The sequence below is a fragment of the Haliotis cracherodii genome, unplaced genomic scaffold (assembly GCF_022045235.1).
Source record: "Haliotis cracherodii isolate W230 unplaced genomic scaffold, xgHalCrac1.p SCAF_19, whole genome shotgun sequence".
In the NCBI taxonomy this organism is placed as follows: domain Eukaryota; kingdom Metazoa; phylum Mollusca; class Gastropoda; order Lepetellida; family Haliotidae; genus Haliotis; species Haliotis cracherodii.
In genome coordinates this window covers 19349562-19375949 of record NW_027266274.1, presented here as the reverse complement: position 1 = coordinate 19375949, position 26388 = coordinate 19349562, and the positions used below count along the sequence as shown (strand labels likewise).

Sequence of the window (26388 nt, the reverse complement as noted above, 5' to 3'; positions counted from 1 at the left end):
AGTTTTGAATGATAATGGCATTGGTTGTAAATTAACAAGTCTGAACCAGACCATCCAGTGACTGACATCATGATCAGTAGGGATATGATGACATGCATCAACCAAGTCAACGATTCTGTCCACCCTATATCGCTGTCATATAGCTAGAATATTGCTGAATGTGGCGAACAATACAAAGGTGAAATACATACTTAATTAACACAAGTGCCACCTATAACACAACAAAAGTATTTATTTCTTCATGAGGTGCAAGGCCTCACTATCAAACCCATACACCAGTCATTCATACGACACAAGGGGGGTGTTGCTGTCAAGATCACAGTGTATATATTTCTCTGAAGTTGGTTTGATTGTATGTACTAGAGTGTGGTTGGACTGTATGTAAGCTGTGAGCTTTAAAGTTGTACAGTTATGTAAGATTGCTTGGGTCAGGAGTGAACGTCTTTTGTTGTATGAGCTGTGTGATTGAATGGGTATTTAAAAAGACTGTGAACTGAAATTCAGTGCAGTCAACAAGAATTCTAACCTTGGTTAGACGGTTTTAGTTTTGGTGCGTTGTCCAAATCTTGCCGCGTTAGTTACATTTTATTTGAATATTGGTTATGCTTATATTCTTGTAGCTTGATCATGTATGTATTATCTATATATATATGTAAGGATAGAATTATTGACATGTTTATGACGTAGAGGTGCTCGGCCTGGCCAACATAGGCGTAATACATACAAGTGTACTCAAACCTACGTGACAGCTTTATAACCACTGTGACCTACTTGTCAAAGCCAGCACTCTCTGCGGTCAATAATTATTCCAATCATTAGCAACAAATCTTTATGGAAAAAAGGCCCATGACCTTATGATTTATGGATCAAGTGAGGTCTGCATTTTTTATCAGAATAAATGTGGCGTGCTTAGGGTGGGTTTTATTATTTATGTTTTATCATTTAAGGAAAAACTTTACGTTTATTAATATATGATAAACACATTTGGCCTCATTTTTTTATTGATATTTAGTATTAGTTGGATAAAATTGACCATATTGGGATTTGTTCTATAGCAAAATGGTATATATCTAGTATGTGCACATGAATATGATGGGAGACTAACAAAACATGACATTCATCCTCTATATCTGGGCCACAAGTAGGACATAGCCTATCTACGAGATCTAATGTAGGTCGCGCCCATCTTCCCTTCTCTATCATGAGATCGTGGGAGCTCAATCTACAACAGGTCAATGCGATTCCATATTTTTTAATATCAATAAAATTTGATATTTTTTAAATATAATATTTTCCTTATAAAATGTACATCCTATTCTTACTTAGCATATCTAAGTCCATACTCCAGGTTTGCATGATAATATCTCAAATTTGCTGCCTTAACATCATGTAAAACAAAATTCTCCACGTTGAGACAGCCAGACATCACCTAATCCAAATTAACAAAACAAATTTCTAACCAAGTCCCCCAAGTTTCTACCCCGGGGTCACTGAAGGACATTTGTAATATAGGATGTAATTACTGTAATTTGTAATCAAGTTAATCATGGGGCAAAATACCTGGGGTTTTGTACTCAGGTGTGGAATTACCTGGGTCTTCATCAACCATGTTGATTTTGAGAGATTAATGAGGATTAGGTGGTTGTTATATGTGACCTGGCTTATTGCATGGTCTCACACCCGGACAGCATGAATCATTGTTCATGCAGTCAATCACCTCATTACTTAGTCCAGAATCGACTTTTCACAGACCACGATTGTGGCGTAAAACAATATTGGCTTCTACACTCGATCACTCCTACACACAGACTGTTATTGACTTATTTGCCTGCCTCGGATGTGATAACAGGCTGCTGATAGTTATATAGATTATCAGATAGATTATAACAATTTGCTGACTTCAGCGCAAAACAACATTCATTCACTCCCTCACTCACACATGTTCTATAGTTAATGTTCCCCCTGAATAGGTCATATTCCGGGCACCAGTGAAAAATCGGGGTAGAATAGGTCTTCGGCAACCAATGCTTGCCGTAAAAGGCAACTATGCTTGTTGTAAGAAGCGACTAAAGGGATTGGGTGGTCTGACTCGCTGACTTGGTTGATGAATGACTTTGTATCCCAATTGCGTGGATTGATGCTCATGATGTCAATCACTGGATTGTCTGGTCAAGACTTGATTATTTACAGACTGCCGTCATATAGCTGGAATATTGCTGAGTGTGGTGTAAAACAATAAACATAGAAACATCATATTCCGGATCACAATAGGCCAGGAGCAGATGCTACTAGTTGTTGAGGTGCAAAGGTCTCATCGCATCAGGTGATTAGGCTTGGTGACTTGGTTCATTTCTAGTCATCATCATACTACTCAAGAAAGTTAAGGATCACCTGATTATTTCATATTACTATAGATCAGTTCCTTGCTGTAATATGAGTGAGTGAGTTGGGTTCTAAGCTGCTTTTAACAATATCCCAACAATATTCCAACAATATTCCAACAATATCAAGGGGGGGGGGGGGGGGGGGGGGGGGGGAATCACAGGTCCTTAACTTATTTTGGGTAGTATACTTGGATCGCGTGGGAAGTTGTTCAGTATATCAATTGTCTGGTCTAGATTCATTTATTTTCAGGCTGTTGTCATTGCCACGACATGGCTGGGTGCGGTGTTAAACCAACAAGCAATTCATATGCTGTTTATCACAAGATTAATATCTTTTGAGTTATACACAATAAATATGGAGTTCAATATACTGGACAAAAAAGTTAGAACCTTGGGGATCATGAATATTTTTGGTGTTATTTTTATGAAATTGTATTTCTCAGTCTTAACTACAAAAAAGTAACCCCAAAACTAGTCCTGATCCCCAAGGTTTTGCTTCAATGTAAGTGGCAACTACAACAGATCAAGGGTCAGGATCGGTTTGTTTGTTTGTTTTTTGGTTTGTCACTACACTCAGCAATATTCCAGATAAATGACAACAGCCTAAAAATAATTGAGTCTTACCAGAAAATCCAGTGAGTGATATTGTGATGGCATGGACTGTTCCACAAAGCAATCTCAGTGCTAATACGTTTGTAACTCCCATATGTTAAAAATGATTTACAACAATTATAACACTAAGGCATATACGTGGGACACTGTCAGCAGTGTTAGTATTTCAAGATTTCATTTGAAAGCAACATTTACCCACATTTGTTTTACAATATATATGCAATATCCCTCAAAAACATGTTAGATATCAATGACCATGTTTTATTAAGCACTACCAAGACATTATGATAAGAAATATAATAGCCCTGCCATCATAAATTCCAAATGTCACCCACTACCAACTTCTACATCGTCTGAATGTGCATTTCATGAGACAAAATTGTCAAATGATCCTACAAAAAGATGTATTGCTACAGAATGTGGCTGATTGTGTTTATCCCATGTATATATCAACAAGCACCTGCGTATTGGTGAACTGTGTCAGATGATCTCCATCACATAAAACAATGACATCATCAAAATAACATTTTCTAAAACAATGTTGCATATATAAACATCACATCTTTCACATACAAACATTCACAAAAAGTAATATTTGGCCATGGTTATTATTTGATGATTAAATAAACCACTAAAGAACAAACAAACAGAATTAATGATCCAAATTCCACTGTCTCTCCAAAGTTTATCACTGAAGAGCAGTTTCATAACACCAACATCTCGCTTCCACAAGGCAAAGGTCATCGCCTGCCGGAGTGACATTCCATGTAGCTCCTGCCTCTGTACCATAATTAATTAACCACCGACTAGGGAATAAATACTTATAACTTTATATTCCATTACCAAAACAAAAAAACATCAAAATGTTTTTGAAGCCTATTTTCAAAGCATTTAACATTGAAAAGGTCATGATTTTGGCAAAGGAATTTGTATCCAGTGGTAAGATAACAAGCTTTATATAAAGACTGGCTCAATGTACAGTTAATCATAAGAGTTTGAATTAGGTCATTGAACATTGAGAATGTGGATGTTCGCAAATCAGGTATCACATCCTAGACAAGGAAGCAGTATTTTGGGTCTTGGAGCATGTTACTATAAATAGCTTAAATTCCTGTCTGTCTTTGGGTGGTATATGGACCCGAGTGTTTACCAACAAAACATGTGATATTAATAAAATGACTGGTAGATAACCGTATATATTGATTAAATGTGTTGTTTATCAATATATCACCTGCATAATGATTGAAAACATGGCTCCATAATTATCATGCATATTTGATAACATTACTACAAGATGATCAGTCGGTGTGTGCATCCTGCTAATTTATGTCTAATCACTGTGTTACATCGCTAATCCATCCATCTGCATGATGCTAATCACCGCAACACAGTGTTAATTGGGTGTCAGGTTTCCAAAATGACTGCCCCAGAAAATAAAATGTATCACTGCACCTTAAATTCCATAATGTGTCAAGCCTTCGATTCATGACATTTGCATGACAATTAAACACAGATGTTGTGATGGAGACTGCTTGCTTGCTGTATATCTCATCACAACGACAGACGGGGAGATATAGGTGTTAGAGCCTGTGAAGGATGTGTGTAGGTTATACAAGTACTCACCATCTCCCAAGTCAACCTTCACACTGGTTCCACGGAACACAAAATACAGAACCAGGCGTTTTTTGAAGGGAAAATGACTGACAAATTTGACGACTTGTTTGTATAATTCCGATATCGTATCCCAAGTCGGAGGGACGAGAGCGTAGGTCCCTTTATCCATCCTCTGACCGTGATCCCAACCACAGATCTCCATATTGGAACGAGCCTTTTACCAAACTGCTATTGATCAGCGAGAGACCGGCTTCCCAGCCAGGGAGAGTCCATTGTTGCCGTTGGGGGAGCTAGGAGGCTGGCCCTGCCAATAAAAGAAAACTACCATCACCAAAACAAACAAAAGAAGCTGAGATGAAAGTGGCTGACTTAAAAGGGTCTGTTGCTGTATCAACAGGGCTGTTAATCACTGCCTGAGTCATAAAACTATAATTTCTCATTGTTCAATGAACCATGTTCAACATGAAGGCTGTTTGTGAATACATTCAGTGTTGTTGTTGTTTACATAACAAATAATCAGAAATATTATAAGGATACATAAATTTCAATGAATATTTTTAATGATTTTACATCATTTAATACACACTGAGTATTTTGTATTTACTTACATAAAAATATCAGTGATAGGCTGTTAGTCACTAAATGAGTCATAAAGTAATAATGTTTCAATATTCAGTTACCATATTTGACATATTACGCACTCTTTTCAAATTAGGTGCCCCCTGACGAACTGCTAGAGCAATCTGTATGTAATCTTTACATACAAAGGCTGCGAATTTGCGTGCCACTCAATATATCATGATCTATATTACTGATATTGTTTCCAGAAAACAGAAGCGTAGAAGATCTATCATAACTGCCAAATAACTTTAATAACAAACTTCTCGTTCCTTTGACATTTGAAATATTTGTTTTCAAGTGGCGAATACGGTACTACCATGATGAATATGCAGGCTGTTTCCCAAATGTTGCTTAATTAACAAATAATCAGAAATAATGAATGTATAAAGTCGATAAATATATTTAATAATTTTACATCATGACATACATTGAGTATTTTGTATTCACATTCATAAACAATTTTTTCCAAAGGTGTGTAATAGACACTAAGCTGTAAAACATTGTCATAAAACAGTTCTTATCACATGACAAGGTCAGAATGACAGCCATCTGTTTCAACAGACTTTATGAAATCATAATCTGCCAGTCTGCACGTACAGAGAGAGACGAGTGCATTGACTTCGTCCTGCTAATTTGGGATTGTTGTAGAATGAAAAACCACCACCTTCCAGTAGGGATTTTCTCAAAAGTAATGTGTCCCTTTTTTCAATGATTATTTTTTTAAGACTATAATAACACTGAAATAATATACTACTCAAAAGTTAAAGAACACCACAATCTGAAGCCCTTTTTGAAATATCCACCAGCCAGATTAACTATAAATATGAAAGAAACAGGTGTTCTTGAACTTCTTTTGATCAATTTCAATAAAACTTCAAAAACAAAATTCTACTCTTTTTAAAAAAATATAAGTTTAAAGTCAAAGGGAAATGGGACTAAACACTTATGAGACAATCCCTAAACCAACCCCATGTGCAGCCATTGTTGTGTGAGACAGTGATGCAAGTATCGTATTCACCGCAATAACAGGAACGTGTGTAAGGTGCATGACATCGTGTCATTTCAAACTGTTGCATCTTCTAAATTCACTTTTAACACATTTTACAGCAAGCCAAATATTTTCACAAGATTAACCTATATTCACATCCAGGTTTCAGATGTAACAGAAATGCAAAAAACACATAAGTATAGATCTACATAACATACTCAACAACAAAAGAAACATGAATATCATACATGTTGGTTAAACTATGAAGAATTATTCATATTCAAGATATAAGATTGATTTGATGCACAAACGAACATACTGGTATATTGTGTAAACCGACGCTCATGAGCGCATCACATGTGACGTCATAGATACATGACTCGAGATGCATTATTTGTCTCGTGCAGGAATAGCGTGTAAAGTATGGAAATCACGTGCAGCATATTGTGATAAGAATAAAGACACTGTGGTAACACTTGACTGATTGTTAGTTTTGTTATTAATTGGTACACATTGGAAACACCTCTTCTTAGTGTACACAATTCTCTATAATTATGTTTCTGAGGTTTGCGTTTCTTTTGGCAGTGAGTATATTAATGTCATATTCAACGTGGCAGCAAACATTTCAAGAATACAGAAATAAGACCCTTCATCTAGGGATGCAGGGACAATATAGTGTTATGTTGATATTCCAACTGAAAAACAAATTATAACGTATCCCTACAACTGTTAATCACTCCTACTCAGTCATCTGCTCAACTGAAGTTGTGTTACTTGGTAACTTCGGAACAGGCAGGAATGTAAATCATAAAACTATCACATAAAAGATTGATATGTCGTCCAAGGCCAGATATTATTCTTTTACTGGTTCCCATACTGATTGTGAATAATCCAGGTTGTTTGGTATCTTTTTGCTCTGCAATATTTATCTGAATAAGTCATAATGTGTACATGTCAATCAAACACAAACATAATAATCCATGACCTTGTCATGTTCAAGGACATTTCAAGTCCACGATGTATGTCTTTATTATTAATGAAAAAACATCCAGTTTTTGAGTGTTTTCTAAACCTGATGACAACAAGTTTAGTGGGTGAAGTAAACAATGGCTCCCTGTGTAAAGGGCTGAATCATGAACAGGTACACACCAGAATGTGACCAGGTAGGAAAGACCCGTGTTATTATTTACAGTGTACACACAGAGACATCAGCCCCTGTCTGACATATTAAAAAGGACATCAACAAATGTTTAAGAAAATAATTCAGGAATAAATGTAATGAAAAGATAGAGGTGTAATATCAAAACATACGATCAGTTTTCAAAATTAAGAATGGGGGACTGAGGCCCCTTTGTTAGGCAGAGTGGCATGTGAGAGTTGGCAGTAATAGAAACTTTGTAAACTCCCGTCTTCCGCAACCCCTGGCTACAAGTATTAAAACAATTGGGTTAGGGTTACGGTTAATATTTGGGCAGATCTTTCCAGAAAATTCACTGAAAACACACTGTAAACTCCTCAAACTCATTCCGACCAACCAATTAACGGTTCAATTTACCAATCATCCCTAATTATACAATCTATTTCCGCTTGTCACAGCCAGAACTTCAACTTCTGGACTGAAGATGGCGCCAGATCGTGAAAAACATGAAACATGTGCTCAGGTTTTACAAAAAAGAAAAACAAATTGTTCACTAGACATGCTTATTTGTTTATAAAAACTCAAACTGACTGGTTCCTTTCACAGAAAAACACAGTGCATTTTGAATCAGCGTCTGAAAAAATATTGTGTCTCAAACAAAGATCCACCCCCTGTCCTAATACTAAATGGTAGCGTGGATAACTTACTTCCTGCTGCGATTCTGACCTTCACAAGGGCATACTACTTCCCTATCTTCATGTCAGTTTCTATGTTTACTTCATAACAGTTTCGATAGCGTTGAAGGAAATAATGGTATGAAGATATGGTATGGAGAAACAGGAAACTTTATTGACTCACATTATTTTTATAATTTGCAACAAAATCCCCACAATAAAGATCATCAAACGACACATTTCATGTTATGTCATAATGGTGCCTTACAGTGCTACCTTCCAAACAATAGAACCGCTTTATCACCGGGGCACCTGGGATTAGATAACCCATTGGTCGATAGAACAATGACACGCCATCACAGTATAAGATGGAGTGAGTGAGTGAGTTAAGTTTTGGTCACTGTGAGCAGTGTTCCAGTCATACCATGGAGTGGACACTAAGAAATAGCTTGAGCTGTAGAAGATCGGGTGCATCATGCATATCATCTTATCCCAATAGCGTAAATCAATGCTCATGACGTCAATCATTGGATTGTCTGATCCAGATTTGATTATTTACAGCCCGCCAATACATAGCTGGAACATTTCCAAGTGCCGCGTTAAACAACAAACAAAAAACTCAGCAGCCATTGAGACTAACACGTCGCCATTCAGTCGGCTGTTACGACAAGAAACCATCTTACCCACAATCCCCCACTTCACCTTAAAAGAGGAAACCAAACATGGCACTCGACTTTGATGTCATGACGAAGATGGCAACATGTTTGTGAAGAAGTTTTTTGCACGTGGACAGCCTTTGCAACTATGTGTGTCAAGCCAAGTCAAACACATCACCTGCTACTGCGCCAACATCGGCGTGGGTACGTGCAGTTTGTCACATCAACGCTGCAGTTTGCACAGGTAAACAGTGTTGCAGGTCACGACACGACAGATGTGGTCACAGAACAGCTGGACCTGCCAGCATTCAAGGTGATGTGCCACTCAACCAAGGTCAAGGTCAAAGAGAGACTGCCATTTGTGTTCAGTCCAATGGCTTTAATGCTTCTGAAATGATTCTTGCACTCACAGCTGTATTTATAATACTCACTAGCATAAGAGATTTATCTGGATCTGCCCAGAAGCAGATACACAGCCCCAAGTCTGCACCAAATGTCCATATAAATTCCCACATTGGAATTATCCATTTTCCAAGTGTTGCTGTTATAGTTATAACTAATGTTATAACTTGGTAGAGGAGACTTGTATTTCACTGGTAGCAGGACCAATGAAGAGGGAGATGCTTTAATGCCTAGATTTACATTATTGCATAGAATGTAATATGAAAGTACATCATTAAAATACATGCATTAAAACATAGAAAAAAAAGAAAGCAAAAATTTGAACAAAATATGTGCCTGCCAGCGGCACTTAGTTTAGGATCCTAGATAAAAATCTGTACTTCTATCTGAGGTCAACAAATGCGAAGAGACAGAACTGAAATGTGAAGGGACAGAATGGAAATCTGTAGGGACAAAACGGAAATGTGAAGGGACAGAACGGAAATGTGAAGGGGCAGAATGGAATGTGAAGGGACAGAACGGAAAAACAGAAATGTCAAGAGACAGAACGGAAATGTGAAGGGACAGAACGGAAATGTGAAGGGACAGAACAGAAATGTGAAGGGACAGAACAGAAATGTGAAGGGACAGAACAGAAATGTAAAGGGACAGAACAGAAATATGAAGGGACAGAACGGAAATGTGAAGGGACAGAACGGAAATGTGAAGGGACAGAACAGAAATGTGAAGGGACGGAACAGAAATGTGAAGGGACAGAACGGAAATGTGAAGGGACAGAACAGAAATGTAAAGGGACAGAACAGAAATGTGAAGGGACAGAACGGAAATGTGAAGGGACAGAACAGAAATGTAAAGGGACAGAACAGAAATGTGAAGGGACAGAACGGAAATGTGAAGGGACAGAACGGAAACGTGAAGGGACAGAACAGAAATGTGAAGGGGATGAAACAAAAATGTGAAGGGACAGAACAGAAATGTGAAGGGGATGAAACAAAAATGTGAAGGGACAGAACGGAAATGTGAAGGGGATGAAACAAAAATGTGAAGGGACAAATGTGGGGATGAAAACACAACCTTTTCCAGATGGAGACACAGGTCTTCTACAATCTGATGCCAGCTGTTTACAAGCTGTGGCAGTACACTACAAGTAAACCAGATACTGTCATGGCCTTACAAATTAGACAGAGCCAATGTCACTGACACAAAAACCTTGACCTTTCATCGTCATGACAACAAGTCCCCCAACCATGGATATCTAAAGAATTCAATACAATTACAACAATAAGTTGGGTACCATGTCCCACATTTTTCAAAAACGTTTCACATATTATGCGACATTTAGAGAAACGGACAAAATGGAGTACAACAAAGAATATCAACAAAGCACAGTTTGGATGAAAACATTTCCCAGCTTACCTCTCATGACAGATGTTCAATGAAAATTGAAAATATCACAAAAGCACTGCCTTTTCAAAAACATTCATTAGAATGTTTTTGAAATATAATTCTGTTAAACTGCAATGTGATTGGTCCTAGTTGCTGCACCAACAGCTAAACAGCGTTAAAACAGTCATCTCACGCCTAACGCCAGCTTGGTGTCGTAAATAATACACGCAATGTTGCCATTATTCTATAGAAAGCATGGGAAGTGACATAGTGGCTATTTCAATATAAATCAATAGGACCTATTCAAGAGTTATATGTGAAATATTGCCATTGTGAAAACAGTGACCTTGACTCTTGAACTCTGACCTTACCCCACAATGGACTCCGTTTTACAATCGTCTACACAAGATTGATCTGTTCGTAGGTTGAAGGTTGCGCATGGTTTGGACAAGATGTTTCTTACATAGCTGGTCCTGTGAGAGTTTGAATTGACTGCCCCCTGATATTCCATTGATACCATTAAAGCGTTCACTTGTCACGCCGAAGACACGGGTTCGATTCCCGACATGGGTACAATGTGTGAAACCCATTTCTGGTGTCCCCCGCCGTGATATTGCTGGAATATTGCTAAAAGCGGCGTAAAACCATACTCACTCACTCACTCACCATTGACAGTGATATTGGGGCAATCTTTCAAATCTCCCCTCTGTCGAGTCACAGGCTTAAAGTACTATCAGATTTGGAAACTATGCATAAAAGTCAAGAGGTTCTTGTCATAAACAAAATGTTAAAAACTTAAGCAGTACCCAGATTCAAATACTATAGGCTTAGGGACCAGTTCAAAAGTTTGATGTCGGATAAAAAAATTAATTCCTTAAGAGGGGTAGGTGGTTATGGCCCTGCAAGTTTTCCATCAGGCTAAGTCAACTTACCTGATTTCTCAACATTTTATATGGTAACAAAACCAAGAAAGTCCATCTAGTGCAGTGCGTAATATAGACTGGCAGATTTGATCTATAAAAACCCTATAAATGATTTTCAACACCTAGTAAATAAACTTCAGTCAATAAAACGTCAGAAAAACTAGAGCAAATCATGAAAAGCTTGACACTAAACTTGGGAACAGGGCAATAAATGCCATACTATAAAAAGCAGTAGTTAAAGGGAACTGATACCGTAGCCCAGGCTGATTGACAGTCAAAATACAATGAAATGTTGGTGAGGATTAACAACGGGGATTAGTGTCTTATAAATAATGACAATTAAGATACGGAGACATATACATGTCATGGCTACTGGGTAATCAGTCTTTGGAATCAAATGTACTTCAGACAATGGTAGTCATGCTCGGTTCCCGGACGATTTTCATTCAAAACGAAATAATTACTATATAAATTTACCCCTATATATGGAAATTCAGTTTCCGGAACCGGATGGTCATTTTCATACACAAAACACTGAAATGCACACAAAATTGTCTCACTTATCCGGACAATACACTTCCGCTGGTGGTAATCCTTTGATTCGTGAAAAGTCAATTAACCAAGTGACACTGAGTTATGTTTGAGACGAGCTTGTTTTAAAAGACAAACAGAAGTGGCTAAATCTCCAATAAGAAGCTGGTTTCAGTTATACGGAAATTCGTTTATACGGACGAATTGTGCAATGATGCAAGTGATCTGTATAAACGAGGCACGACTGTATTTGTAAATCAGTCGCTATGACACTACTCACATCATCAAAACAAGCCTCAACAGGATATATATTAAAATAATAGAATTTTTAAAAATGAAACCATGGTGAAAAGTTACTTTATAAACAATAGGAAACTGGTACAAAACCCCCTTATAGATGGTCATTATCAAGCTGTACCAATTAATTGTCAGGTTTTAGTTTGATTGACAAAATGCCTATATAAGATAGATAATAAATGGCAAAGAACAATGAAGAACGAAGTGTGGTTTATTTCAAGATGTTCTATCCCGACGTGTTCTATCCCGACGTCATTTTTGGAGATTCGAAAATGCGCTCCCAACTTATGTTGTATATTGGACAACAATTTTTTTGAAAGGGGAGTGTCTTGTGAGTAATTCCCCATAGATGTAAATGGGCAACGCAGACAAAGGCAATGGCCGAACGATCGCATCCAAACACAGGAGAACTAGCACAAACGGTATTGGGAGAAAAGGTGCAGGGAATTGACTTGAGGATTGTGAGAATATGAGTGAAATACCTAGCGGCCCATAAAATGGACTTGTCCGACATTGTGGAGGTCAGATTCTATTTAAAGAGTCATCATAACTTAAATATGTGTAAATATTTTTAAAGCTTGTGCATTTTATCATAATTCTTAAAGAGCTTGTACATAATGTTGATATCTGGGAATCAAACCAGGATTTTGGACAAGCACTATAACCAGTGGGCTATCTCACTGCACTTAACACATATGGAACATCGATCATGGCCATCATGTTCGGGTATCAATATCCTGCACATATATTTCAGTGTTGGAGACAAAAGCGACAGCTGGGAAACAGTATGGAAGATAATTTTGTCTGTTCCATCCATGGGAACGCTGAGTCAACATGGCCAGTGTGGGAGTCCTGTCAACGTGTCGGTGTGGGAGTCCGGTCAACATGTCGGTGTGGGAGTCCTGACAATCACAGTAAGTCTTTTCCAGTCAACATGTTGGAGTGAGAGTCCTGTCAACATGTCGGAGTGCGAGTCCTGTCAACATGTCGGTGTGGGAGTCCTGACAATCACAGTAAGTCTTTCCCTGTCAACATGTCGGAGTGCGAGTCCTGTCAACATGTCGGTTTGGGAGTCCTGACAATTACAGTAAGTCTTTTCCAGTCAACATGTTGGAGTGCGAGTCCTGTCAACATGTCGGTGTGGGAGTCCGTCAACATGTCGGAGTGAGATTCCGTCAACATGTCGGTGAGGGGGTCTGTCAACATGTCGGTGTTGGAGTCCTCACAATTACTGTAAGTCTTTTCCTGTCAACAGGTCTGAGTGAGAATCCTGTCAACAAGTCGGTGTGGGAGTCCTGTCAACATGTCGGTGTGGGAGTCCTGACAATTACTGTAAGTCTTTTCCTGTCAACATGTCGGAGTGAGAGTCCTGACAACATGTCGGTGTGGGAGTCCTGTCAACATGTCGGTGTGGGAGTCCTGACAATTACTGTAAGTCTTTTCCTGTCAACATGTCGGAGTGAGAGTCCTGTCAACATGTCGGAGTGAGAGTCCTGTCAACATGTCGGTGTGGGAGTCCGTCAACATGTCGGAGTGAGAGTCCTGACAACATGTCGGTGTGGGAGTCCTGTCAACATGTCGGTGTGGGAGTCCTGACAATTACTGTAAGTCTTTTCCTGTCAACATGTCGGAGTGAGAGTCCGTCAACATGTCGGTGTGAGAGTCCTGTCAACATGTCGGTGTGGGAGTCCTGACAATTACTGTAAGTCTTTTCCAGTCAACATGTCGGAGTGAGAGTCCTGTCAACATGTCGGTGTGAGAGTCCTGTCAACATGTCGGTGTGAGAGTCCTGTCAACATGTCGGTGTGGGAGTCCTGACAATTACTGTAAGTCTTTTCCAGTCAACATGTCGGAGTGAGAGTCCGTCAACATGTCGGTGTGAGAGTCCTGTCAACATGTCGGTGTGGGAGTCCTGACAATTACTGTAAGTCTTTTCCAGTCAACATGTCGGAGTGAGAGTCCTGTCAACATGTCGGAGTGAGAGTCCTGTCAACATGTCGGTGTGGGAGTCCTGTCAACATGTCGGTGTGGGAGTCCTGACAATTACTGTAAGTCTTTTCCTGTCAACATGTCTGAGTGAGAGTCCTGTCAACATGTCGGTGTGGGAGTCCTGACAATTACTGTAAGTCTTTTCCTGTCAACATGTCGGTGTGGGAGTCCTGACAATTACTGTAAGTCTTTTCCCGTCAACATGTCGGTGTGGGAGTCCTGTCAACATGTCGGTGTGGGAGTCCGGTCAACATGTCGGAGTGAGAGTCCTGACAATTACTGTAAGTCTTTTCCTGTCAACATGTCGGTGTGGGAGTCCTGACAACATGTCGGTGTGGGAGTCCGGTCAACATGTCGGAGTGAGAGTCCTGTCAACATGTCGGAGTGAGAGTCCTGTCAACATGTCGGTGTGAGAGTCCTGTCAACATGTTGGTGTGGGAGTCCTGACAATTACTGTAAGTCTTTTCCAGTCAACATGTCGGAGTGAGAGTCCTGTCAACATGTCGGAGTGAGAGTCCTGTCAACATGTCGGTGTGAGAGTCCTGTCAACATGTCGGTGTGGGAGTCCTGACAATTACTGTAAGTCTTTTCCTGTCAACATGTCGGAGTGAGAGTCCTGTCAACATGTCGGTGTGAGAGTCCGGTCAACATGTCGGTGAGGGAGTCCTGACAATTACTGTAAGTCTTTTCCTGTCAACATGTCTGAGTGAGAGTCCTGTCAACATGTCGGTGTGGGAGTCCGGTCAACATGTCGGAGTGAGAGTCCTGACAACATGTCGGTGTGGGAGTCCTGTCAACATGTCGGTGTGGGAGTCCTGTCAACATGTCGGTGTGGGAGTCCGGTCAACATGTCGGAGTGAGAGTCCTGACAATTACTGTAAGTCTTTTCCTGTCAACATGTCGGTGTGGGAGTCCTGACAACATGTCGGTGTGGGAGTCCGGTCAACATGTCGGAGTGAGAGTCCTGTCAACATGTCGGAGTGAGAGTCCTGTCAACATGTCGGTGTGAGAGTCCTGTCAACATGTTGGTGTGGGAGTCCTGACAATTACTGTAAGTCTTTTCCAGTCAACATGTCGGAGTGAGAGTCCTGTCAACATGTCGGAGTGAGAGTCCTGTCAACATGTCGGTGTGAGAGTCCTGTCAACATGTCGGTGTGGGAGTCCTGACAATTACTGTAAGTCTTTTCCTGTCAACATGTCGGAGTGAGAGTCCTGTCAACATGTCGGTGTGAGAGTCCGGTCAACATGTCGGTGAGGGAGTCCTGACAATTACTGTAAGTCTTTTCCTGTCAACATGTCTGAGTGAGAGTCCTGTCAACATGTCGGTGTGGGAGTCCGGTCAACATGTCGGAGTGAGAGTCCTGACAACATGTCGGTGTGGGAGTCCTGTCAACATGTCGGTGTGGGAGTCCTGACAATAAGACCATGCCTTGTGGTCAACACTATAACAAGATGCTTACAGTGTCCCTTGCAGAGTGAGTGAGTGAGGGAGGCTTAACACCACATTTTACCAACACATTACACAATGTCAGCTTAATGGTCTGTTACAGGCCTCAAGTGCCACAGGAGACAGTATTAGAACCTAGGATTCAGTCAGATAGCAACATCCATAGGTTCAGGCTCAAACATTTAGGGGGCACTGGTGGCCCAGTTGTCTAAGGCGAGGCGAGTTACTTCCCTTAGGTATGCCAGAAACCTATTATTGTAGGTTCGAATCCCGGTTTGCCCCAATTATGTTTCCAGGTTTGTCAGCACCATACCCGTGCTCGTGGGTTTCATCAAAATGGTAAATGTCTAAGACCTACGTCACTTCGGGCTTTCCTCCCACATTAAGCTGACACACTGTGATATAACTGGAATACTTTTAAAAACAGTGTTAAACACAATTCATTTAATCACTCACTCACTCAAACATTTACTGTTTTTAGTTGAAATTAAATATCTTAGTGTGAAGGTGTTTCTTTCCATGCCAGCAGCAACTGCCCAGTCATCAGGTAAGTAGTATGTATATCAGGTAAGTCTCAGGTAAGCACTTCACTAATCAGGTGTACTTAAATGTGTACTTAAATGTGTACTTAAATGTGTACATAAATGTGTACTTATTCATATAACCTTACACTGAAACATGTATTCACATAATCTGATGATTTCATTCCCACACAATGAATATGTCATCTCCATATTGAAAAGAAAAAATAATATTTCCTCAAAAGTTGTGAAAACCACACTTGAATTCCACAATAGAAATGCATGTGATAAGGAGGCTGAAACATGAATCCACCAACAAGTAGGAAGTGTCCGTGGACAACAAACATCCCCTGTACTTACATGATAACATGGCGGGACATGGTGCTCAGCTTGTCAACACAATCACTGTCTGCTCACCCTCTCCGTCACTTCCTCCACCGAGCCAACTAAACACAGGCCTCGACAACTTCCTATTTATACCAAACTTAAATCCTTGAACGTGCAAAATATTCACCAAAAAAGAGCACATGCTATCACTGGGGCAACTTGACCGACACGAGAGGTTAAGTCGGGGCGTATGAGTTGTCTTCGTGACAGAGGCACTTCAAGGATATCAAGTATATAATTTTAACATTAGGATGTATGTATTACAAGTTATTTAATTTTAAATGTGTTAATTTTTCAGTTTATTTGTTTCCAAAATTAGCAACAAACAGATAAAAAACCTTTCTTTCCAAAAGATTTCTAGATATATAAAACATTCAAGGTGTCAAACTAGATCATATTTACGAGTACACAAATACAAAATAAGATGATAAATGATTCTCATCTTAGGATCAAATGTTACTCTCCATCTGGATTTAACTTTCCTTAGAACACATTTCTTCTAATAATTGTCATCATAAATATAACGCAGCAATACTATAGCTTCATCATTCAGTTTCTCAATTACTTGAGTCCATTCTATGAATAAAATGTCAATTAATGTCCAGGTGTACATGCAGCATGGCAGTGATGCATGCTGGGTGCACAGCGAGAACCAGTTATGTTGCGTTAGTGCACAGCTTACAACGCTACAGTGGTATTTACAGGTGGATTAGGCGTGACTGGAAAAATACCCTCTTGCAGACAGGGCGGGGACTTTGGATCCTGCTGAGACAACACGACCTGACAGGTCAACAATTGGTTCAACTTCAATTTCGATTTAAAAAAATTTGCAAACACAAAACAGAATTTGAGAAACATTAATTCAAATTTTATAAATGACATATGTTTTGCAAAATAGACAAGTTGTAGTCTGTGTTCAGCTTGTCTTAGAGGGTGCCTGTTCCTGTTTGAGACGGTCTTAAAATTGGACCCTGATCCAGTTCTGTCAAAGATGATCTTAAAATGGGACACAGATCCAGTTCTGTCAAAGATGGTCTGAAAAGGGAATACAGATCCAGTTCCGTCAAATATGGTCTAAAAAGGGGGCACAGATCCAGTTCTATCAAATATGGTCTTAAAAGGGGACACAGGTCCAGTTCTATCAAAGATGATCTTAAAATGGGACACAGATCCAGTTCCGTCAAATATGGTCTAAAAAGGGGGCACAGATCCAGTTCTATCAAAGATGGTCTTAAAATGGGACACGGATCCAGTTCTGTCAAAGATGGTCTTAAAATAGGACACAGATCCGGTTCTGTCAAAGATGATCTTAAAATGGGACACAGATCCAGTTTATGTCAAAGATGGTCTGAAAAGGGAATACAGATCCAGTTCCGTCAAATATGGTCTAAAAAGGGGGCACAGATCCAGTTCTATCAAATATGGTCTTAAAAGGGGACACAGGTCCAGTTCTGTCAAAGATGATATTAAAATGGGACATGGATCCAGTTCTGTCAAAGATGGTCTTAAAATGGGATGCAGATCCAGTTCTGTCAAATGTGGTTTTAAAAGGGGACACAGATCCATTTTCGTCAAAGATGATCTTAAAAGGGGACACAGATCCAGTTTCGTCAAAGATGGTCTTAAGAGGGACACAGATCCAATTCTGTCAAAGATGGTCTTAGAAGGGGAGCTTGATCTAATTCTTTCAGAGACGGTCTTAAAATGGACTCTGTTGACAAGGTACGTGGGCCTTGTACTGCCCATGTAACTAGGCTGTGTGTTTGGCGTTGTACCCAGACAGCATGTGATGTCAATCATGTCATCAATCAATGGTTTGTCGGGGCCAGGCTCGATTATTTACAGCGGTCATATAAGGTGAAGGTGCCCCGCCGGGGGAGCAGGGGGGTAAAGCTACACTGAAGCTACTTTTGTGATTTTCCATAGTAAAGAATCTGGGGCAGGCAAACCAGTGATTGATATCATGAGCAAAAGAGTGAGTGAGTGAGTGAGTTGGGTTTAACGCCGCTTTTAACAGTATTGCAGTTATATCGTGGCGTGTCAGCTTAATGTGGGAGGAAAGCCCGAAGTGATACAGGTCTCAGACGCTTACCACTTTGGTGAAACCCACGAGCACGGGTATGGTGCTGACAAACCTAGAAACATAATCTGGGCGAACTTGGATTCGAAACCAACAATCATAGGTTTCTGGCGCGCCTAAGGGACGCAACTCTGCACAGCGAATCGCGGCGCCTTAGACGACTGGGCCACCCGTGCCCCCCGTGAGCAAAAGAGGGTACGATGACACACATTTAGCCAAGTCATTAATACTGGGGATGAATTCAGTGAGACACAAATGGGTTGCAACCGAAATTGACTATATAGAAATAAAGATTATAAGCCTTGTGTGTTTACATATCGTAAATATCCTATAATAGGAATAAAATTGTATTAAGAGAACCTTTGGTAAGCGTAACAGATATTATTATATTCCTAATGTATATACAGATACAGAAAGACATGAGGGTAATCATTTCTTTTATCATCTGTCACACATGAAGATCCGGGGTAGAATAGGTCTTTAGCAGCCTATGCTTGCCATAAAAGACGACTATGCTTGTCGTAAGAAGTGACAAGCGGGTGGGTGGTCATGTCATTGATCCCAGTTACGTGGATAGACGCTCATGTTGTCAATGACTGGACTGTCTGGTCTAGACTTGATTATTTACAGAACGCCATCATATAGCTGTAACATTGCTGAGTGCGGTGTTAAACAACAAACAAACAAACACACAATATCTCATGTCATTCTTAAAATAATCGAAGCTGAAGACATACTGCTATTTACAATAATAACTTTAGAAACTGCATTGGAATACAAAGCCTGAGTGACCCACCCCATTAACGATAGGGCCAAATGATCTACAGCCATGTTGTTAACATGGAGAAACACATTGAGAAAGGGTGTCTTCCCCAAGTGCCTACTGTCCCAATGTGCCTACCATCCCAATGTGCCTTCTGTCCCAAGCCTACCATCCCATTCTGCCTACTACCCCAATGTGCCTACTGTCTCAATGTGTCTACTCCCCCAATGTGCCTTCTGTCCCAAGCCTACCATCCCATTCTGCCTACTGCCCCAATGTGTCTACTGTCCCAATGTGCCTTCTGTCCCAAGCCTACCATCCCATTCTGCCTACTGCCCCAATGTGCCTACTGTCCCAATGTGCCTTCTGTCCCAAGCCTACCATCCCATTCTGCCTACTGCCCTAATGTGCCTACTGTCCCAATGTGTCTACTGCCCCAATGTGCCTACTGTCCCAATGTGTCTACTGCCCCAATGTGCCTACTGTCCCAATGTGTCTACTGCCCCAATGTGCCTACTGTCCCAATGTGTCTACTGCCCCAATGTGCCTACTGTCCCAATGTGCCTTCTGCCCCAATGTGCCTACTGTCCCTATGTGCCTTCTGTCCCCATAAGCCTACCATCCCAATGTGCCTACTGCCCCAATGTGTCTACCATCCCAATGTGTCTACTGCCCCAATGTGCCTACTGCCCCAATGTGCCTACTGCCCCAATGTGCCTACTGCTCCAATGTGCCTTCTGTCCCCATAAGCCTACCATCCCAATGTGCCTACTGCCCCAATGTGTCTACTGCTCCAATGTGCCTACTGCCCCAATGTGTCTACCATCCCAATGTGCCTACTGCCCCAATGTGTCTACCATCCCAATGTGCCTACTGCCCCAAAAAGTCTACCATCCCAATGTGCCTACTGCCCCAATGTGTCTACCATCCCAATGTGCCTACAATCCCCATGTGCCTGCAGTAAAAATATGAAATGATACAGTCTGATGATCAGAAAGTGATGAACAAGAGTACATCTGAAACTTCTATCTCATCATAAAGTAACCTTATAGAGCAAGTTAACACCCCATCATTGCACACAGAGTTTACTAAAAGTAATTCCTACCAGATGACCTCATTTACATATTTATCAAATCGTGATACAAAGCTTATCAGACTGATTTATTGCATTGATACAACTATCCATTATAACATGTTATTTTGTCCTCTGACATCCACATCACGTTTTCCAAGTACCTCACAAGGATCCAGACACAAATATCTGGCTCCTATAATTCCACCTGACGGAATGTCATGTGACCCACGACAGCATGCACCAGGATTGAGGATACTGGGGTCCTGATATCGAAAAGGATCCTCTGACCAGTCTACAGCTGCCAAGGTGAAGGTTGTAATAATGAAACAGGATGACAAGGGCAAATCAATACTCTCTAACCCGGACACCACGAGAGACGATGCAGGTAGGCTACAACTGCCCGGACGGCAAGACTAATCGATACAAGTGGCTACCTTAATAAAAAATCAAGGTTCGATTTTCTGCCCGTAACAATAAACATTCTGCCATTTGCTGAATATGAGAAGATGGCCATGGGCAGTTTCAATTACCATGGTTACGAGTGTCATATTTTGATGAATATTTTTGACAAGCAGTGAATTTAATTAAAACTGTCTCAAAAAAAAAAAAGTTTTAAAAACAAAAGATAGTTTTTACTGAGATATTTTGAACCTGCTTCCAGTTTTTCAGTGTGCTGGGAATCTGAGTCTGAATGAAAAGACCAGAACAGATCCAAAGTACATGTTTGTCTCCCCCAAGGAATTCTGGGGCAGAAGGGTATCCCAGTACAGTACTTCTATTTCACTGGTATTGCAATAATTCTTCACTAGCATTACAAGAGCACGTCTCCTATCATACTAACATAGATTTCCATTATTCCCCATCATGACGAAGTCCAACATGCGTGTCAAGTCCGCGATATTGTGCAGATATAATGCAGATTCATTGCAGATGAAAGAACCCATCCAATATATCGTGGTATGTATTGTAATAGATATTTTGTTCCAGCTATATGATGACGGTCTGTAAATAAATGAGTCTGGATCAGACAATCCAGTGATTGACATCATGAGCATCGATCTACATAATAGGAATATGATGACATGCATTACCCAAGTCATCGAGCCTGACCACCCCATCCCGTCAGTCGCCACTTACAAGAAGCCTGGGTGGCTGAAGACTAATTCTATCTTGGAACTTCACCGGGCTATTTTCAAGTATGCACACACATTAAAAAACATGCCATCTAATAGTTCAACACATAGTAAGTAGTAGGGCTTGGACGGGTAAGTCTCGGGTGGGTAGTGAGTTGAACCCGGGTACCCACAGGACTACCCGGACCCGTGGTTGGTTGTGATATATAGTTTAATGACAAAAAATATCTGGAACTCTATGGTTACACTACAAGTCACTAATGTTCACATTTCTTTCTGACTTTTCATATGGTCAACTTCAGTGTATGCATGAGCAGATCGTTTAATACATGTATCTAAATACGTTTTGCAAGTGCAGTGGTAAAAAAAAAAAATCCCAATCGGACATTTTGTATCTCTTGAGACAACAGTGGGTACCCGGGTAGGGTAGGGTAGGGTAATAGGGGGCTGGGTACCTGGGTAGTAAATTTGGACTCGTCCCAGCCCTGGTAAGCAGAACAAAAAACTTGTCTCCTACACGGCGATATACGGTATTAACATATGAATAGACTTAAAGTACATCCCTGATGACAATGTAACAGGGCATGACAACTCATGGTACTACTAAACATTAACCACAACTCATGGTACAACTAAACATTAAGCACAACTGATGGTACTACTAAACATTAAGCACAACTGATGGTGCAACTAATCATTGAGCACAACTCATGGTACTACTATACTACTAAACATTAAGCACAACTGATGGTACAACTGAACATTAAGCACAACTGATGGTACTACTAAACATTAAGCACAACTGATGGTACTACTAAACATTAAGCACAACTGATGGTACTACTAAACATTAAGCCCTACTGATGGTACTACTAAACATTAAGCACAACTGATGGTACAACTAAACATTAAGCACAACTGATGGTACTACTAAACATTAAGCACAACTGATGGTACTACTAAACATTAAGCACAACTGATGGTACTACTAAACATTAAGCCCTACTGATGGTACTACTAAACATTAAGCACAACAGATGGTACAACTAAACATTAAGCACTACCATCCTATATATACATACTACCAGTGTATAAAATACCCACCTGCCCAACAGTCTGAGATGGTCTATTTTGCTAATGGACGGTCAGTGTTGAAAAGTTGTACGCTTGATGGTCAGGCTATTATTTAGTCCCTAAACTACCTAAGCATTCTAGTTTTAATTCAATGTAAGAGGTAAATTAACTGTGAACGTTAAACCCAGTATTCAGTCACTTCCTCGTATGTTGATATCAAGTGTCTGACCTCGTATATTGATGTTTACCCTTTAGTTTGTTAGTCTAGAAAATTCCGGACTGGCAACATTTAATCTGGTCTGGTAACTATACAAAGTTGCCAGTCCGGTTGTCTGAAAGTTGGGGGAATTTTATACACTTAATAATACATAGTTTTATATAACTTGCTATAATAGCATTCATAATATTGGATGTATAAGCATTACATTGTTCTATTGAATATTTCAAGTTTAATAATTTGATACAGCAATTCAAACTTGGCTGGTGTCTTTTCATCTCAAATGAGGACATATCAAACTTCGTGTTCATTAATGTCATATTAAATATATATTGTCAATATTAACGACACCCCTATGAAGCATGTGATATTACTATTTGCACAATTTTGTTTATTACAGCTGATTGATGGTTTCTCAGCAACTGCAGCAATTCCCAGCTACCTCATCAGTTACAAGCAAAATACATAAAATATTCTGTCAAAAACAATAACCTATACAATATGTTACAATGTCAATAGACACATTATCGTGGTTATAAATCAATCAAACTAATTTCCAACAAAACTACCACCAGGAATATTAAAGATGGCCGCCCCACACGTGATAAGCTAAATGACTTATTCACAACCCAAAATGAACCTCAGCTGCAATAACACATACAGCATGTAATAAGCAAGGCTGTACACTTCTATACTCTGATTCAACCCATGCCACTATTGATTCACCAGTTCAATAAAGAACTCCACACAGGTGCGTGTAATACCTAGAGGCAGGTATCATGGACACTCTCCATAGCACACCATTAGCAGTGTCAGGAGTGTCTTCGATTTGGAGTATAATTAATCACACAGTTCCAATTTTCAGTCAAAAATCTCAAAATGTGTTGTAATTAGCATTTCAAATTTATTACTAAAAATAGCCACAACGAATGTGTCTAAATCTAGCTGTTCCTTTTGAAAATGCTCTGAAATTTCAACAGTCAAGACGTTTGCACATGATTTGACGTAATTATGCGTATTCGCTATGCATATCATACCTTGACCTATGTATCGTGATACATATACCGTGACCCATGTATCGTGATACATATCATACCTTGACCTATGTATCGTGATACATATCATACCGTGACCAATGTATCATGATTTGTATCGTATTGTGACCTTGCTGTATCATTTCACCCCTGGATTGGATGCAAAATATATTACAATTTGTCAATTTGACAAGTACGACTAGCTGTTTGAATCCTGTAAACTGATGAGAATGGTAGACAACATGATACAGATAGCTGACATTTCTATTCTGGTAGGGAATACACTTGGAGTTCAGAATGTCAGTGTCTGCCCTCTAACATTGAAATCCCCACCCATTTAGGGGCATTTTCTGAGCACGTGCAGTAATATGTCAACAGTAAAATAACTGGGTAGGAATGAAAAGTGCCAGATATCCAGTCTGGGACCCCCCAAAATAGCAACGGAGACTAACATCAGATAGACCCGGTTAAATTCCTGGATCCCGTTCCACAAAGTTATTGTAGGGCTACCTAAACATAGACTTACGACAGTTGAGCACTACGATCGCTTTGTGGGACATCTCCCTGGCCTAGGTAAATCCCTGGTCTTCTCACATGACTATTTGTTTGTTTGTTGTTAAACACTGCACTCATATTCCAGCTAAATGTCGCCAGTCAGTAAATAATCGAGTCTAGACAAAAATTATCCAGTGATTGACACCATGAGCATCGATCTAGAAAATGGGATCTACATGCATCAACCAACTCAGGAAGCCTGATCACCCAATCCTGTCCAATGCTTCTTAGAAAGCATGGGTTGCTGAGGAGCAATTCTAACCTGGATCTTCACGGGGGACAAGCATGGGTTGCTGAGGAGCAATTCTAACCCGGATCTTTACGGGGGACAAGCATGGGTTGCTGAGGAGCAATTCTACCCTGGATCTTCACGGGGGACAGACATGGGTTGCTGGAGACCAATTCTAACCCATATTTTCACGGGGGACAAGCATGTGTTGCTGCTGACCATTTCTAACCCATATATTCATGGCGGACAAGCATGGGTTGCTGAAGACCATTTCTAACCCAGATCTTCACGGGGGACAAGCATGGGTTGCTGAAGACCAATTCTAACCCAGATCGTGACAGGAGCTTCTCACTTGAAGTCTGTATGTTCATGGTTCAAACAATAAACGTGATCAACTGTAACAACCATTGAGATTGATTTATCACATACCCATGTCATTCAACCAATAAGACTCCACAATCCCAGATAACAGCTGCAGTAAAAAGTACAGCTGTCATCTGCATGATTGATGTGCGACAGTACCACATGGCCCTACTGGATAGGAATCGTGACTTGAACTAATTGTGCGGGGAAAATCCTGGTCATCACTTCTATGCATTACATTACACAGTGCCCAACACAATACCTGGACACAGCAGGTACACAGTGCCCAACACAACACCTGGACAGAGCAGGTACACAGTGCCCCACACACAATACCTGGACACAGCAGGTACACAGTGCCCCATCAATACCTGGACACAGCAGGTACACGGTGCCCAACACAATACCTGGACACAGCAGGTACACGGTGCCCCGTCAATACCTGGACACAGCAGGTACACAGTGCCCAACACAGTGCCCAACACAATACCTGGACACAGCAGGTACACAGTGCCCAACACAATACCTGGACACAGCAGGTACACAGTGCCCAACACAATACCTGGACACAGCAGGTACACGGTGCCCCACGCACAATACCTGGACACAGCAGGTACACAGTGCCCAACACAATACCTGGACACAGCAGGTACACAGTGCCCAACACAATACCTGGACACAGCAGGTACACAGTGCCCCACACACAATACCTGGACACAGCAGGTACACAGTGCCCAACACAGTGCCCAACACAATACCTGGACACAGCAGGTACACAGTGCTCCATACACAATACCTGGACACAGCAGGTACACAGTGCCCAACACAATACCTGGACACAGCAGGTACACAGTGCCCAACACAGTGCCCAACACAATACCTGGACACAGCTGGTACACAGTGCCCAACACAGTGCCCAACACAATACCTGGACACAGCAGGTACGCGGTGCCCCACACACAATACCTGGACACAGCAGGTACACAGTGCCCAACACAGTGCCCAACACAATACCTGGACACAGCAGGTACACAGTGCCCAACACAGTGCCCAACACAATACCTGGACACAGCAGGTACACAGTGCCCAACACAATACCTGGACACAGCAGGTACACGGTGCCCAACACACAATACCTGGACACAGCAGGTACACAGTGCCCCGTCAATACCTGGACACAGCAGGTACACAGTGCCCAACACATTACCTGGACACAGCAGGTACACAGTGCCCAACACAGTGCCCAACACAATACCTGGACACAGCAGGTACACAGTGCCCAACACAATACCTGG

At 40.8% G+C, this 26388-nt stretch overlaps 1 protein-coding gene across 3 annotated transcripts in view; it reads right to left on the bottom strand.

Annotated features, from left to right (window-relative positions):
• Positions 1-26388, bottom strand: part of LOC139466842 (serine-rich adhesin for platelets-like) — a 70124-nt gene that overhangs the window by 38220 nt on the left and 5516 nt on the right. For 2 of the 3 annotated variants that reach the window (XM_071248560.1, XM_071248562.1), the window contains exon 2: positions 4620-4914. The exons of the other annotated variant lie outside the window; for it this stretch is intronic. In XM_071248560.1, coding sequence (XP_071104661.1) covers positions 4620-4812 — 193 coding nt within the window. In that variant the 5' untranslated portion in view covers positions 4813-4914. The remainder of the gene's footprint in view (positions 1-4619; positions 4915-26388) is intronic. 3 annotated transcript variants of the gene reach the window in all.